The sequence below is a fragment of the Grus americana genome, chromosome 1 (genome assembly GCF_028858705.1).
Source record: "Grus americana isolate bGruAme1 chromosome 1, bGruAme1.mat, whole genome shotgun sequence".
Taxonomy (NCBI): Eukaryota; Metazoa; Chordata; class Aves; order Gruiformes; family Gruidae; genus Grus; species Grus americana.
Genome location: NC_072852.1, coordinates 11,436,733 through 11,451,321, shown reverse-complemented (window position 1 = coordinate 11,451,321; position 14,589 = coordinate 11,436,733). Strand labels below are relative to the sequence as shown.

Below are 14,589 nucleotides of genomic sequence, written 5' to 3'. Positions count from 1 at the left end.
ACTCACCCCAGTTAATTTCCTAACATCTACTGATTCAACATAGTATGTTTAATCAAAATGTCCTGAAATTACACTTCTAAGTTAAAAGTCCCAAACAAAAAGCTAAAAAAGCCCTAAAAAACTACCCATTCAAAACTTCTATCATTAAATGAGAACTTGCCTGTATGTATATTGTGTATTTTTAAATATTCGGAAATACTTATCTTTTATAGAAAATCATATAAACTTGAACAAAGCAGTAATTCCTATACTTCAACTTGCTACAAGAGAAAACTTATACATTTAAAATACCAAGATCATGACAGCAGAATAAATCAGAAACATCACTCTGGGAATACTGAAAATTGAGAGAAATATAGTCAGCTTGCCGAAGACCTAATCAGATACTACCGCTGCTGGCTTTCAATCTGCTGAGGTTTGTTGCTATGCTACTTCTACCTCATGGCTAAATCAGCTTGGTGACCTAGTTGTATCTATACATATTAAATGAGCAATAGTGAAATAGATCTGATTTCATCAGGCTTTCGTCTTGTAGCTAAATCCAGCTTTGCTGCTTTCTTTTCCTTTTTTTCCTGCTGCTTTAGGCTTGGTAATAGGATTTTAGGGTTAATCCCAAGAATAACTGAATCCTGAATAAGGCCAGTTACAATCTATATTTCAGCGGTGAGAAGATATTATAAATATTTATCAGAACCCATTTAGAGAATAGTAAGAAAGCAATTTGCAAAGTTTTATTCCCATGTAGATCTCGGTACACAGAAAATTTGAGGCAGTTCAAGCAATAAAGGTTTGTAATTTGACATGCCAAAAAAATAATATGTGGTGTTTAAGTTCAGCATTCATATCTTACTATAGAATAACTGTTTTCTCTTATATTAGGACTTGCATGGAGATAGTCTTCAGGTATACAGTACAATCCTGCATATACATTGTAGAGAAAATGTAAAAATCTTATTCTTGTATTCAGAAAGAGCATTCCTGCATGTCTTAAATTGTACTGCAAGTATAGGATGAAATAACGTTAGGATTATTTGTCAATTTACACTACTGGCATTTCTTGAAATTTTAAATGCATCACATTTCTTTTCATTGTGAAATGTCTATACATATTATAGACAGCATATGTATGGTGCAAAAGCGCTTAATACTAAGCTTCTGAAAGGACTCTTGATGGATTAGAGGTAGTAGTTTTCAATAACAATAAAACTGTTAGATCACTAAATATCTGCTGAAAAAAATGTCGTAGCATAATATGAGATAAATATTTGGGAAAGGACCAAATACTGGGCCAAAAATCTGCTCTCAGTTAACTTCGTTAACCTTTCTAACCAATATGATTATCTGCACATAAATCAATGCAAAGCTCCCACTGAGTACAAAAAGATTAACGTTCAGACCATAAAGTAAGGTGCTGTGCTGCAAATCTCAGAGTTACAACAAAGGACAGCTTAGGCTGAAAGATGAATTAGCTCAGCAGGATGAACACATTTATGGTCATTTCATGATGCTGTGGCTAAGTTAGCATGCATTATATACTGAAGAGCATGAATTTCTGAATTCCACTGAAAAATTCAGTACTGTAAACTTGAGCGTCTCCCAGAGAAAGCTGGCTGATCCACCCTACGGCACCACTGGAGCGCTGCAGTCCTGCAGTCAGCACTGTATGGCACTGCTGCCCACATACACGCCAGAGCTCGAACAAGAAGACACTTTCTAGAAAATTATCTTGTAGACTTTTTTAAATTATCATTTGGCTGGGGAAATCTTCATCCAGTCAAATTCAAGTTGGTTAGAACACAAAACACTCTTGGCCAAAAAGACGAATCATCGAATATCTCAAGTTGGAAGGGACCCATAAGGATCATCAAGTCCAACTCCCCGCTCCTCGCAGGACTGCCTAAAATTAAACCATACAACTGAGAGTATCGTCCAGACACTCCTTGAACTCTGACGGGCTTGGTGCCGTCACCACTTCCCTGGGGAGCCTGTTCCGGTGACTGACCACCCTCTTGGTAAAGAACCTTTTCCTAATGTCCAAACTCAACTTCCCAGCTTCACTCATGTCCTCACGTCCTATCACTGGTCACCAGAGATAAGTTTAAGTATTAAACTGTTATCCATAAATTCACTGGGTATGTGAGGTTGCTACTCCGGGCATCAAAAGCAAGATGAATGTTTAGGCAGTGCACCAAATTACAAGATAGACATACATTTCAGCATCTGGCCACATAACTGGGGGACGGCAGGGGGCTGCAATGTCACCTCCGTGTTCCCACAGATGACTTCAATGCGGGTGTCCCCCTTGCAGGGCAGAGCAACGTGCCTGGCTGCCCACGGTGCCTGGGGTTCGCGAGCAGTAAGGGGGCTGCGGCAGCACGCTGCTGACGTGAGGTGGTGCCGCTAAGGCAGGGAAGCGTCAGACAGCCGGGAAGAGCATGAGTCTTGGAAAGCGCAAGACTTGAGAAGTCTGTGAGTGTTTCATTCATGTTTTGCCTAAGTTAAGAGATCCTTTAGATTCACACCAAACTAACATCTTGCCACATACGTCTTAACATTTTCACCAACCAAATAGATGACTTTTATAGAAAATATATCAAAAAAGGGGAACGATAGAACAAATAGTCCCCAGCCTGTCCCAAACCTTACGGACAGCCTGCATTTTCTTCCTTTTTCATGAACATGGTGAGTCATCTTTCCCCAGCAGAATCATTAAAGCCAGCCCAGCCCAGCCTCCTTAGAACTGATAAGGAATAAATTCATTGGTCGAGAGACCGTTCATCCACCAAAAATTTTTAATTATACTGTCACAACACCCCCTAATAATTGTCTCCTAGTTGGAAAGTTGACTCAGAAATGCACTTTTTGTCCAGTATCTGACCTGCCACAAAAACTCACAGGACTGACTGATGAAACAGGGCTCTCTTTAGTAAGACCTGTTCTTTACTAAAAATTAAGAAACTGGAAATAGTCAACAGATTTATTAACCAGTGGAACCATGTGGTAGAGCTATCATCTTATTTTATATACCACTAACCTACGCATTTTAAATACTATTAATATAGTAGAGAGCTAGGATTTATTCTAGAAATCACAGAAGCCCGTGCCATGTGCTGTTAGAAGGCTGACTTCCTGACATTTGACAACTATAAGAGGAGACAATAAAAATCTGTATTGATGCCCAAAGCAATCCCTCAAAGTGGGAATGGAGGTGACTTTTCTAGTCATCTGGAATTGCCAGCTATACTGTACCATAATAAATGTACAGTTTCCAGCAACATCCTTGCTCCTGACATCCTAATGTAGAATTTCAGCTTCTAATTTCCATTCCCTCTGGCTCTTCATGCACTCAAGTACTCTGTTCCCTAGAATTAACACTTTGTGACAGATCTAAAATGAAACAGATCTTGTTTAAAGATTTCTCCTATTCCTTTTCCAACTATTTCCATTTCTTTTTTTTCTCTTACGTACCTTTTGAACATTTTCCTTCCACAGCAAACTAAAGTTAATAACACAACAGTAAAAAATTATCTGATACGTTAAAGCAAACAGTAACACACGAGAAGAAAAAAAAAAAGGTCTAAAAAACCCAAAAATGCTTGTTATTTTTATTCCCACTAACTCCCTTTTGCAGTCTCAGCTGAGCAGAGGTAGGATGATTCAGCTCATCTCATTTCAGTGATTTTTCAGTCGGGAGCCCAGTCCAAGACAGTGGGCCAGGCTCTCCCTACAGCCAGTGGAGACAGACAAGCACCTCCTGGCTGTAATTTGTCCTCAAGATAGTCAGGATGACTTGTCTTCTGGAGGTGTTATTTATCCCCCACACCTAACTAGGGCCTAGGCAATAATTTATGATACAATAACTCCTGGGCTTACGGAGGTTGTATGGGAGACATCATAGGATGCAGGGGAAGAGTATTTCAGGATTGCACAGTACTTACTATGCAATATTGAAGGGAAGAACCAGAGTGAGGAAAGGGATGGATTTAAGTGATTTGGGGACAAACAAGTGGGGGAAAATAGAGGGGTAAGGGGAAACATTGCTGGTCCCATGTAAATAGTTTGCTGGTCAGTATATTTGTCTGGCCACGTCCTGCATCTCATCAGCACAGTCTGTCCTGCCTTCTTAATAACCCCATTTCTACCTCGTTGCTTGGGTGAGGGACTCTCTATTCTGCGTGTGTGTCTGTGCATGGGGGTGTGAGTGCAGCAATTGGACTCAGACGATGGGCTGCAGGGCTCGTGTGTTCATGGTGCAGCAGCTGGAGAGACTGGAGTGTCTTCAGTGTCGGCAGCTGGAGTGGGACTGTGGGTCACAGGGACCCATGTGTCCATGGTAGCAGCACCTGGAATGAGCGCCAGGTGCTGGTTCTGGGGGTCTCTAGTAGTGAAACGTGTGTGTTGTGTCTCTACGGGTGAGATTACAGTGGGGGGTTGGCTCCTGGGACCAAGGAAGACCTCGACAACTCTGCATGCGTACATGAGATGGTCTCTGCCAGCAACTGGAGTGGGGTTGTGGCCTTGGGGACTTGTATGTCTAGGTGGCAGCAACGGGGCAGACTGGGATCTAGGGACAGCTGCTAGGGAAATGGAGTGTCTGAGCCCAGGTGCTGGAGCGATCCACACAGTACCCCCCCACACACGCATCCATAGACAGACAGGTAATTCTCACCAGCGGACTTCCATACAGGGCAGGCAGAGAGGGGAGCGGCATGAGGCTGGTGGTGCTGCCTGTGTTCACAAGTGCTCTGCGTTTCTCTGTGTTACCTGTGTGCCTAGCCTGGTACGTATGCATACACATGAATATATGTTATGTGGTATATACATGTGCTCAGTTTGCGTGCACCCACTGGGAATACATTTTCAGCCTCACTACTGGTTGGATCTGGGGCACGGAGCTGTGGCAGCCTCACCTCTCTTAGGGTGTTGAATCTGGCATGATATGCTTTCCCCTAACAGGTAAAATAATATATGCATAAACAAACAAATCCCTCAACTCAGATGGCTCGGTTATTATTTTGTAACTGTAGAAGAAAAAGAACTTCATCTTCTAAAGGTTTCTGAAGTTTATTTGTAGCTATATAAAGCTCAGTTTAAACAAGAAATCCAGAAAAAAATATTGAAACACATGCTTTCTTTCCAAATTCCCTAGCAATGTATCAGTATGGCTAGATGGCCTTTGAATACAAACGCGAGTAGCTTCTGCATGGGATCTGGCTGGCTGTACTTTTACAAAGGCTTACTAGCTTGAGCACAGCTCTGAGCTGAACGTGGCCGCTTGGCTTTTGGCGGTGGTCCTGGTGCTAGCTGTAACTCTCAGAGAAAGAAGACTCGATCCTGCACTAACATCACCATGGGTTTTGCGTTATATTGGTTTTACATACTGGCATATTGTTTTAACCCAGATATTAAAACAAAACAGTAAGCAAGTACGATAGGGAGTATTATCACCAGGACAGCAAAGTAACACTTTATTTTCACCTCTTTATCATGGACTATTCTCTATACGTCTGTTTTATATAAGTATTTGCTGTTCTGTCTCATTGCACAGACGTTATTATAGGGCTGGTTAAACTGAAGATAGCAAGGAATTTTTAAGTACAGTAGGGATAAGAGAAAGCCTAACTACTGAACACATCTGTTTCTAGATAGATATGGCTAAACTGTTTAGGATAAACAGAAAAGAAATAAGTACTTGGTAAATATTCCCCATTTACAAAGATGAAGGCTAAAGTAATCGTATCGCACAAGGATGATGAAGTACTTTCCAGTCCATTAGTAACTAAAGAGGATGATGAACAGCTACTTCGGATAAACATTTAAGTCAGCAGGACAAAACAAAAATAAAACCCAACCAACCAACCAAAACCTTTATGTATTCTTGATTCAAGGCTAAAAGGGGCGATGAGATACTCTAATCTGACCTCTTGCATACTGTCTTGCCACCCACACAACACTGGTCCTTAGAATTCCCTTGGTTACTTCTGTAATAGACCTTAACAATTATGGTTAGTGATAGACGTTTGCTTAAAGTGCATTTTCCAGTAAAACATTAAATATTGATATAAAGACAACAAGAATCTTTCCTTCCAATTTATTGAGGCATATTAACTATTTATGTGCCATTCAAATTTATTGGGCTTCAAGTAGTGATTCTTGCAGTGCTTTTATCTGACAGTTTTGAGAGTCTTTGGATGCAAGTTTTCCCCAGCGACAGCACTTCTCAGCAGTGATCTAATCAGTTCTCAGTCTATTTATTTATGAACTCCAGAACAGCAAAAAAAAAAATCAAATTCTGTGAGTGGTAGAGTATGTCTGAAATCCAGCTTCTCAGATGACTCACTCAGGATTGTGAGAAGATGCTTTCAAGAACCAAGCAATCAACCATAAACCACTTTCGGTCCTCAGAGAAGACACCCACAATCTTTTTTTGTAAAATCTGAGTCAATCTTTTTTTGTGTTAAACTAGTGATATGATCCACAGTTATGTAACAATATTCAACCAGAACAAAGGAGACATACAGTCAAAATCTGAGTTCAAATACTCTTTGTTTGCCTCCCCGGAAAGAAAGTGAACTGTCAATCATTGCACTATTTAGATGGAGAGCTGTCTCTAGCAATGTCACTGAAGCTGTACCAGCATTTCTAGTTCGTCATGTCACATGAAGACTGCAAGAAGATTGCAAGAAGTTTGACTCCTAGTGGTCCTTCACCTTTTCTTTTTCTTCATACAAACTGTATAATTTGCTTTCCTGAGGATCAGGGTCCCACTGAAGTCAGCTAACCTCATTTCAAAAAAGCCAATGAATATAACATCCTCCCTACCCTAATCTTCCTCTCAACTCCAGCCCCACCTGAAATACTTTAACACAGCATCATTGACTTTCTCTTTAGAGGGCAAGTAAAAGGAAACTGTAATTCTGCAGCAGACAAACATTTATTTCATGATGTTGTTTATACTACTGCGTTTCTTGCTTCCATTCCTACTTTCATTACTCCATTAATAAATAAATAAATAAATCTTTCTAACTTTTAGCAATTGTTGGGTTTCCATAGTTCCCAAATTTTCTCCACTGTTATTTGCAGAATACTAATTTTCATTACATTTGCTAAACGTATCCTCCAGATATATTTCCCATGCATATATTTCCATAGATACATAGCCTCGGTCTACCTGCAATTATTAGCAATGCAGAAATTGAATACTAGACTTTGATCATAACTTCCTTGAGCTTTGTGAAACCCTGCACCTACAGTGCTTACTAAACATACCTGTATGAAAATACGTAAAATTCACTTGGTCTCTGAATAGGGAAGGTGCAAGATAATGACCTGCCATTAAGGAATGCTAATGATTTTCCATTAAGGAACACTCCTATGCAGATGTTTCTCTGCAGCTATCATTGTTCCCCTTTTTCTTGAAAATAAGCCATACAATTTAAGAAAAACTGCAAGGTCATGATACAATTAGATGGATTGTTGTTAAGAGAATCATGAAGCTCAACACTCAGCTCTAAACTTTCCTTTATATTGCTTTTCATTGACTATGAACCCCCCCCTCCAACACCCAACTCCCCCCAAAAAGGAATAATATATACTTGTTTAATGTCTCACACAGCTATGATGCTGAGGGGACTGTATACTTAATGGGAGCTACTTGATTCGTTACCTGAAATGCTCCAGGATTAAATCAGTAAGAAAGATGCTTATGCAGACCTACACTGGGAACTTGATTCTCTTTTTTTTTAATTTGCCAAATAATGAAAAAGATGGTGGATATCTTTATATTTTCTCCTGAATATAGTCCATTATAGAGAATGAGAAAGTAAGGACCGAAGTACATTAGCAAGTTTGATGGCAAGCCCCTTCATACAGGAGTTCTTTTCATCTCTCCTCTAGATCCACCAACAGAACTACTTCGGTGCCAGTATTTCACACTGATATCATAATCATGTTTGATTTCTTCCTCAAATAGTGATGTTATTTAGAAAAACTAACCACCACTGAACTTTTCTGCGTCAAAATTCAAAAACACAGGAAAATCTATGTCTTAGTCTATTTGACTATGCAATTTAATTTAATGTTCAATAAAAACACATTAAATGGAAGTAATAAAGGAAGCCAACTTCAAGTTGTTTTTAAAAAAAAATTCTGGAAGTTTTTGCCAATTGAACAGAAGTACAGTCATACAGTCTTCTCCAAGTGACAGAGGAGCCCACGAGGAGAGATGCCATGCTGGACCTTATTCTCACCAATAAGGAGGGCCTGGTAGGGGATGTCAAGCTCAAGGGCAGCCTTGGCTGCAGTGACCATGAAATGGTGGAATTCAAGATCCTCAGGGCAGCGAGGAGGGCACGCAGCAAGCTCACTACCCTGGACTTTGGGAGAGCACACCGTGGCCTCTTCAGGGATCTGCTTGGTACAATACCATGGGACAAAGCCCTGGAAGGAAGAGGGGCCCAAGACAGCTGGCTAATATTCAAGGGTCACCTCCTCCAAGCTCAGCAGCCATGCATCCCAACAAAGAGGAAGTCAAGCAAATCCACCAAGAGGCCCCCATGGATGAACAAGGAGCTCCTGGGCAAAGTCAAACAAAAAAAGGAAGCCTACAGAGGGTGGAAGCAAGGGCAGGTAGCCTGGCAGAAATACAGAGAAACTGTCTGAAAAGCCAGGGATCAGGTTAGGAAAGCCAAAGCCCTGATAGAAATTAGTCTGGCCAGGGATGTCAAGGACAACAAGAACAGCTTCTATAGGTATGTCAGTGATAAGAGGAGGATGAGGGAAAATGTGGGTCCCCTCCGGAATGAAACGGGCAACCTGGTTACCCAGGATATGGAGAAGGCTGAGGTACTCAATGACTTCTTTGCCTCAGTCTTCACTGGCAAATGCTTGAGCCACGCTGCCCAGGTCACAGAAGGCAGGGACTGGGAGAATGCAGAACCGCCCACTGTAGGAGAAGATCAGGTTCGAAAATATCTAAGGAACCTGAAGGTGCACAAGTCCATGGACAGGCTGGAGGGAAGGGATGCCATCCAGAGGGCCCTTGACAAGCTGGAGAGGTGGGCCCGTGCAAACCGCAGGAAGTTCAACAAGGCCAAGTGCAAGTTCCTGCATGTGGGTTGGTGCAATCCCAAGCACAACTACAGGCTGGGCGAGGAATGGATTGAAAGCAGCCCCGAGGAGAAGGACTTGGGGGTATTGATTGATGAGAAGCTCAACATGAGCCGGCAGTGTGCGCTTGCAGCCCAGAAAGCCAACCGTGTCATGGGCTGCATCAAAAGAGGTGTGACCGACAGGTCGAGGGAGGTGATCCTGCCCCTCTGCTCCACTCTTGTGAGACCCCACCTGGAGTACTGCGTCCAGCTCTGGGGGCTCCAGTACAGGAGAGACATGGAGCTGTTGGAGCGAGTCCAGAGGAGGCCACGAAGCTGATTGGAGGGCTGGAGCACCTCTCCTATGAGGACAGGCTGAGAGAGTTGGGATTGTTCAGCCTGGAGAAGAGAAGGCTCCGGGGAGATCTAATTGCGGCTTATGAGTACCTGAAGGGGCCTACAGGAAAGCTGGTGAGGGACTGTTTATGAGGGAGTGTGGTGACAGGACAAGGGGTAAGGGGTTTAAGCTGAAGGAGGGGAGATTTAGATTAGATGTTAGAAAGAAATTCTTTACTGTTAGAGTGGTGAGGTACTGGAACAGGTTGCCCAGAGAAGCTGTGGATGCCCCCTCCCTGGAAGTGTTCAAGGCCAGGTTGGATGGGGCTTTGGGCAACCTGGTCTAGTGCAGGGTGTCCCTGCCCATGGCAGGGGGGTTGGAACTAGGTGATCTTTGAGGTCCCTCCCAACCCAAACCATTCTGTGATTCTATGATTCTATGAAATCTAAAACTTCTAGCAAAGAAAGCATAAGCACGACAGGCTACCTGGCTGCAAAATCTAGCATCCACCTCCCTCAACAGGACTTCAGGCTAAGGTTTCCACCCATTGCATGTTTGTTAAGTTTTTAAACAAGCTTAAGTATTTTCGAGAATGAAAGAATGTTTCTCTGTATCTGAGAGAATATAAGAGCAATCTGAACTGCAGAATACAGGAAGGAACATGCACCAGGAAGAGAAAGAAGCCCTTTGATAAACTGAAAAGCTCTTTAAAAAACTTTTTTTTTCCTGTATTATAATATTTAAATATTTTAATTAGGAAGGTATAAAGATTGTATCAACTTGGGAGTACGGGCGGCAAAGTAAACAGGTTTGCAATCACTGAGTTGTGGGAATTACATGATAAACTATTAAAAATCATTGGAAAAAGGGGTGTATCTTCCACGGATTGCTTTTATCCCCAATCATAATTTCATAGGCTGGGTGCACAGGTTTTTCTTTGAAATCAATTCATCCAGAAATCTCCTTCCCTCTGATTTTAGTTGATATGCAGAACTGCACAAGAGCACGAGATAAGCTTTCAATTTTCCCAGAGCATGATTCTATAATGCCTAGTATGCTCATCATGTTTAATTTCCAGTTCCTAAACAGTAAATACTAGTTTGGACTTCTACAAAGGCGAAGTGATTTTAAACAGTCCTACAGCTCCTGACCTTTAACATGTCTGTTGCTGTCAGGTAGGTTTTTTCTGTGTGTGGTTTTCCACACCTCTACAGATTTGAAGTTGAAATACATTTCTCCTGCAAACTGCAGCCTACCCACAATCATAAACAAATTACACTCTCTGTGTCAACATTTGAAACCATGTCACTAAATCATAACGTGCTGGGATGGAATTGCTGCCCCTATCATCTACCACTTACTGCTATCAAAGCATATAACCGGATTAGCGGGAAAACAGCTGTATTACTCATACATTTCAGCTCTTTCAAACAGCAGGTTTTCTTTCTGCAGCAAAGCACAGCACTTCAGATAAGAAAAATGCAAATCCCAGAGGAAATCGTGACATATTAACCCCTGGCAATCTTTACATGACTTAATAGTTCATTCAACCTTTTTTTGGCTGGAAATAAATGCAAGAACTATATTAAATCAGTAGAACTAATGTATTTTAACACATCTACTTTTAAGCTTTTTGTTCCCTAGGATTTCTCCATATACCAGGCACGGTTCATTAAATCAGCCTGTCACTTTGTAGAAGTGATTGGCATGAGCTTAAATCCATGTCTCTCAGTTGTGGGCATGAATCATCATACATATGGGTTTTGTGGGACAACATCTTGGCAGAGGTTAGCGGTAAAACAGCTCTCTAGTTAACTCAAAACCTCATTACTAAACACTCTATGCTTATTAAAGCTAACAAGCCATAAACCAACTGTTGCTTTCTTGGCCAAAAGATTCAGGGGAGAAAGAAAAATTGTAGATAATTTCCAGTTATTGCTAGTGTTCATATACCCATTTGCTAATATTGCATTAACTGAAAATTTTCACCTAGTATTTTGGACTTTTTAATTAGCCAGTGATATTTAATACCAGGATGCTTCAAGAGAAAATGTCCTTAAGCAATAACATGAAACGTATTGAATGAATCTACATTTCTTTCACCTAGAACAAAATGTTTAAGTTGCTATTTTGGGGTTTGGATTTATTCAGAAGGCACTGGAGTTGGACTTGATTTAGACATGCTGCCTTTGTTACGGAACATCCTGTGAAGAATAACGATCATAGAATCGTAGAATCATTTTGGTTGGAAAAGACCTTTAAGATCATTGAGTTCAACCAGAAACCTAGCACTGCCAAATCCACCACTAAACCTTGTCTCTAAGCAGCACGTCTATACATCTTTCAAATACCTCCAGGGATGGTGACTCCACCACTTCCCTGGGCAGCCTGTTCCAATGATTGACAACCCGTTCAGTGAAGAAATTCTTCCTAATATCCAGTTTAAACCTCCCCAAACTGAACACAGTATTCAAGGTGCAGCCTCAGCAGTGCCAGGTACAGAGGGACAACCACTTCCCTAGTCCTGCTGGCCACGCTATGTCTAATTGTAAGACCCTGATAACAAGTGAATTTCGCAAACATCCGTCTTGACCCAAGCAGGGATAAACTGATAACGAGACAATGTCGAGCGAATGTCCAGGGAATGGCACAAACATCCGTCTTGGCCAAGGACAGAACCTGCAGAGGTTCTTTAATGTCATTACAGAAAAGCTTATTTCCTATAATAATAATAATAATAATAATAATAATAATAAAAACATTAGTTCCTTTTTTTCGCTGCAATTTAGACTGAAGAAAATGGTCTAATCCACTATTAAAAACTTTAACAAACGAAATGCCATTGCGAATAAAAGCTTCTCTCTACTACTTGGAGACAGGTCTAGCTAGTCTGACAGGAAATGATGAAGCAATAAGTGGTGTTCAAAGAGATTTCTGATAGTGATATTTCAGGTCTTTCTCCCTGCAGGCTGGCTACAACACATCTGTAGAAGCTGAAAATTGTCTCCAAAATCATTCCAGTTACTCACCACGCAGGCTGTCTCTTATCATTAAGAGTATGTCAATGTTCCCATCTGAAATCCTTAGAATCAAAGCTCTACAGTTCAACAGCTTAATAAAAAAGAAAAAAGCCTTGCCCAAGGCTAGAGCATGACATCCAAGGTATCAGCCTGAAAACTGGAAGTTGCCCATACCATCTTCCACCTCTCCAAATCTATTTTATTTTGCCTTCAGCTTTCTTGAAAAACAGGAATTTGCACTATGAATTCCAGGCAAGTATTAGAAAGACTAAAATGCCATTCAAAAAAACCAACCCCAAAACTATTTTAAAGAACTATTTAAAAACTCTATTATGTAGAAACATAAGTTTTAAGTCCGGTAGCCAAGTTTGAAGTGTACAAAATTTTCAGATCATGTTCTGAAAGTTCTCGGCTGCTGAAAGGGCAGCCCTGAAAATGTCATTCCTTCATTTGAAAATCCTTACAATCCTACCTTCCTCCTAACCATCCTCTGACCTGCACATCACCTATGCTGTTTCTGTACACATAAATTATGTGCATTTTTAAGTTCATTAATGGATTCTCCCCTCAATTATATTACTTATTATGGGGAAAAATTTGCTTTGCTACTCATCAAGTTGTTAACTGTAGAACTTCTCAGCAACACCTCTAGGGGAGGTCAGACGTATGGCTGTACATGTTCTGTCATCATGCATCAATTAACTTGAGCAACCCAAATATCTGCTGTGTGGAAGAAGGAACTTCCCTCTCCCTCCTCTGTATCATTTTATCTCATACCACAATATAAAACCTGGGAATCACCAATTATTTCAAGAGAATTTGCATATACCAGTCAAATAGGAGATGTGTTACACAGACCATAATAATAGGTTTGACAGGAGAGTTTGGCTACATAGAAGTTTGTTTAAATGACTTTTGCCCTTCAGTCAAATGTATAAATAGCAACAAATCTAGGATTTTCATTATACTTTACAAGAAAACAGTAAGCCAAATGTGGTATTTTGCAATATATTTTAAGTCTCTTCGCAGCTAAACATTCAAGTATCTCATATCTGGCACTAAAAATAGTTCATTTATGGATTTGTTGACAATGCAAATTTTGTGGAAAGAACAGATACTCACTGAAACTACATTCACAAAGTCATCGTCAGACAAGGTCTCTAACATCTCAATGACCGAGGTGCGGATCAGCTTCAATGTCAATCCACTGACACTCCCACTCCTAACAAGAATCCGTAAGATAATAGAAAAAATGAATTTAACAAATTTTATTTAAATCATACAAAGAAAACACAGAGCACCAACCAGCACTGTCACCAACTTTCGCACTAAAATTGTCAATACTTCTCCTGAATTCTCCAATGCATCATTAGTGTTATTACATTCTTATAATAAAAAATTAAGTCCAAAACTGGAATTCATTTCAAGAAATCTGAGAGAGTTCACTGCCTTCAACCAATGCATTATCTAAACATTTTATACTCCTACACACAGATTTACAGCTTTAGATTTTCAGATACCCAAATGACAGCTTGTTTGATTCAAGGCAAAACCTAAGCTGAAGTGAAGAAATAACAAATATTGATAAAACTCACTGCTGATATGAAAGCACTTCACCACATTTAAAAGCATTAAATGCAAATTCTCTTACTGAGAATTTTTTCAGCATAAAGCAATCTGTTTGACACATCAGGTTCAATGCTTCCTTCAGTCCCTCAACATTAGCTAAACAAAGGAAGCCTTGCCAAGGCAAAGAGACAGTTTTTATTAATTTCTTTGCTTACTCTCTCTTAATGTTTTATAGTAAAAAACTTGGCAATTTTTAAATATGTATGGTAAAATATGCAAAGTCTGCATACATTCTCATCTTTCAGGCTCATGAAATCATGATTAAATCTACTGTAATGCTTCTAGTCATTTGGTTTTAGGTTTGTGTTTTAAAACAAATAGTGGCATGCACAGGAGAGATTTTCAATTACTTCAATAATTTAGAAGCTGAAAGCAGAATAATATTAAAGTGATAAAAACCACTTCCTTGTCCCCAGTTTAAATAAGTATCAGGTTTGATCTGGACTTTTTGGAACTACTTTTTCCTGTGTATTTACTTTGCTCATACCAAGATTTTTGTTCCCTGCATGTAAGG

General features: G+C 40.4%; 1 protein-coding gene across 7 annotated transcripts in view; it reads right to left on the bottom strand.

The window, feature by feature from the left end:
* Nucleotides 1–14,589, bottom strand: part of CACNA2D1 (calcium voltage-gated channel auxiliary subunit alpha2delta 1) — a 421,619-nt gene that overhangs the window by 97,566 nt on the left and 309,464 nt on the right. For all 7 annotated transcript variants that reach the window (XR_008579526.1, XM_054844365.1, XM_054844371.1 and 4 more), the window contains exon 10: nucleotides 13,569–13,668. Coding sequence is in view for 6 of the 7 variants with exons in the window: in XM_054844365.1 (XP_054700340.1) it covers nucleotides 13,569–13,668 (100 nt within the window). In the remaining variant the exon portion in view is untranslated. The remainder of the gene's footprint in view (nucleotides 1–13,568; nucleotides 13,669–14,589) is intronic.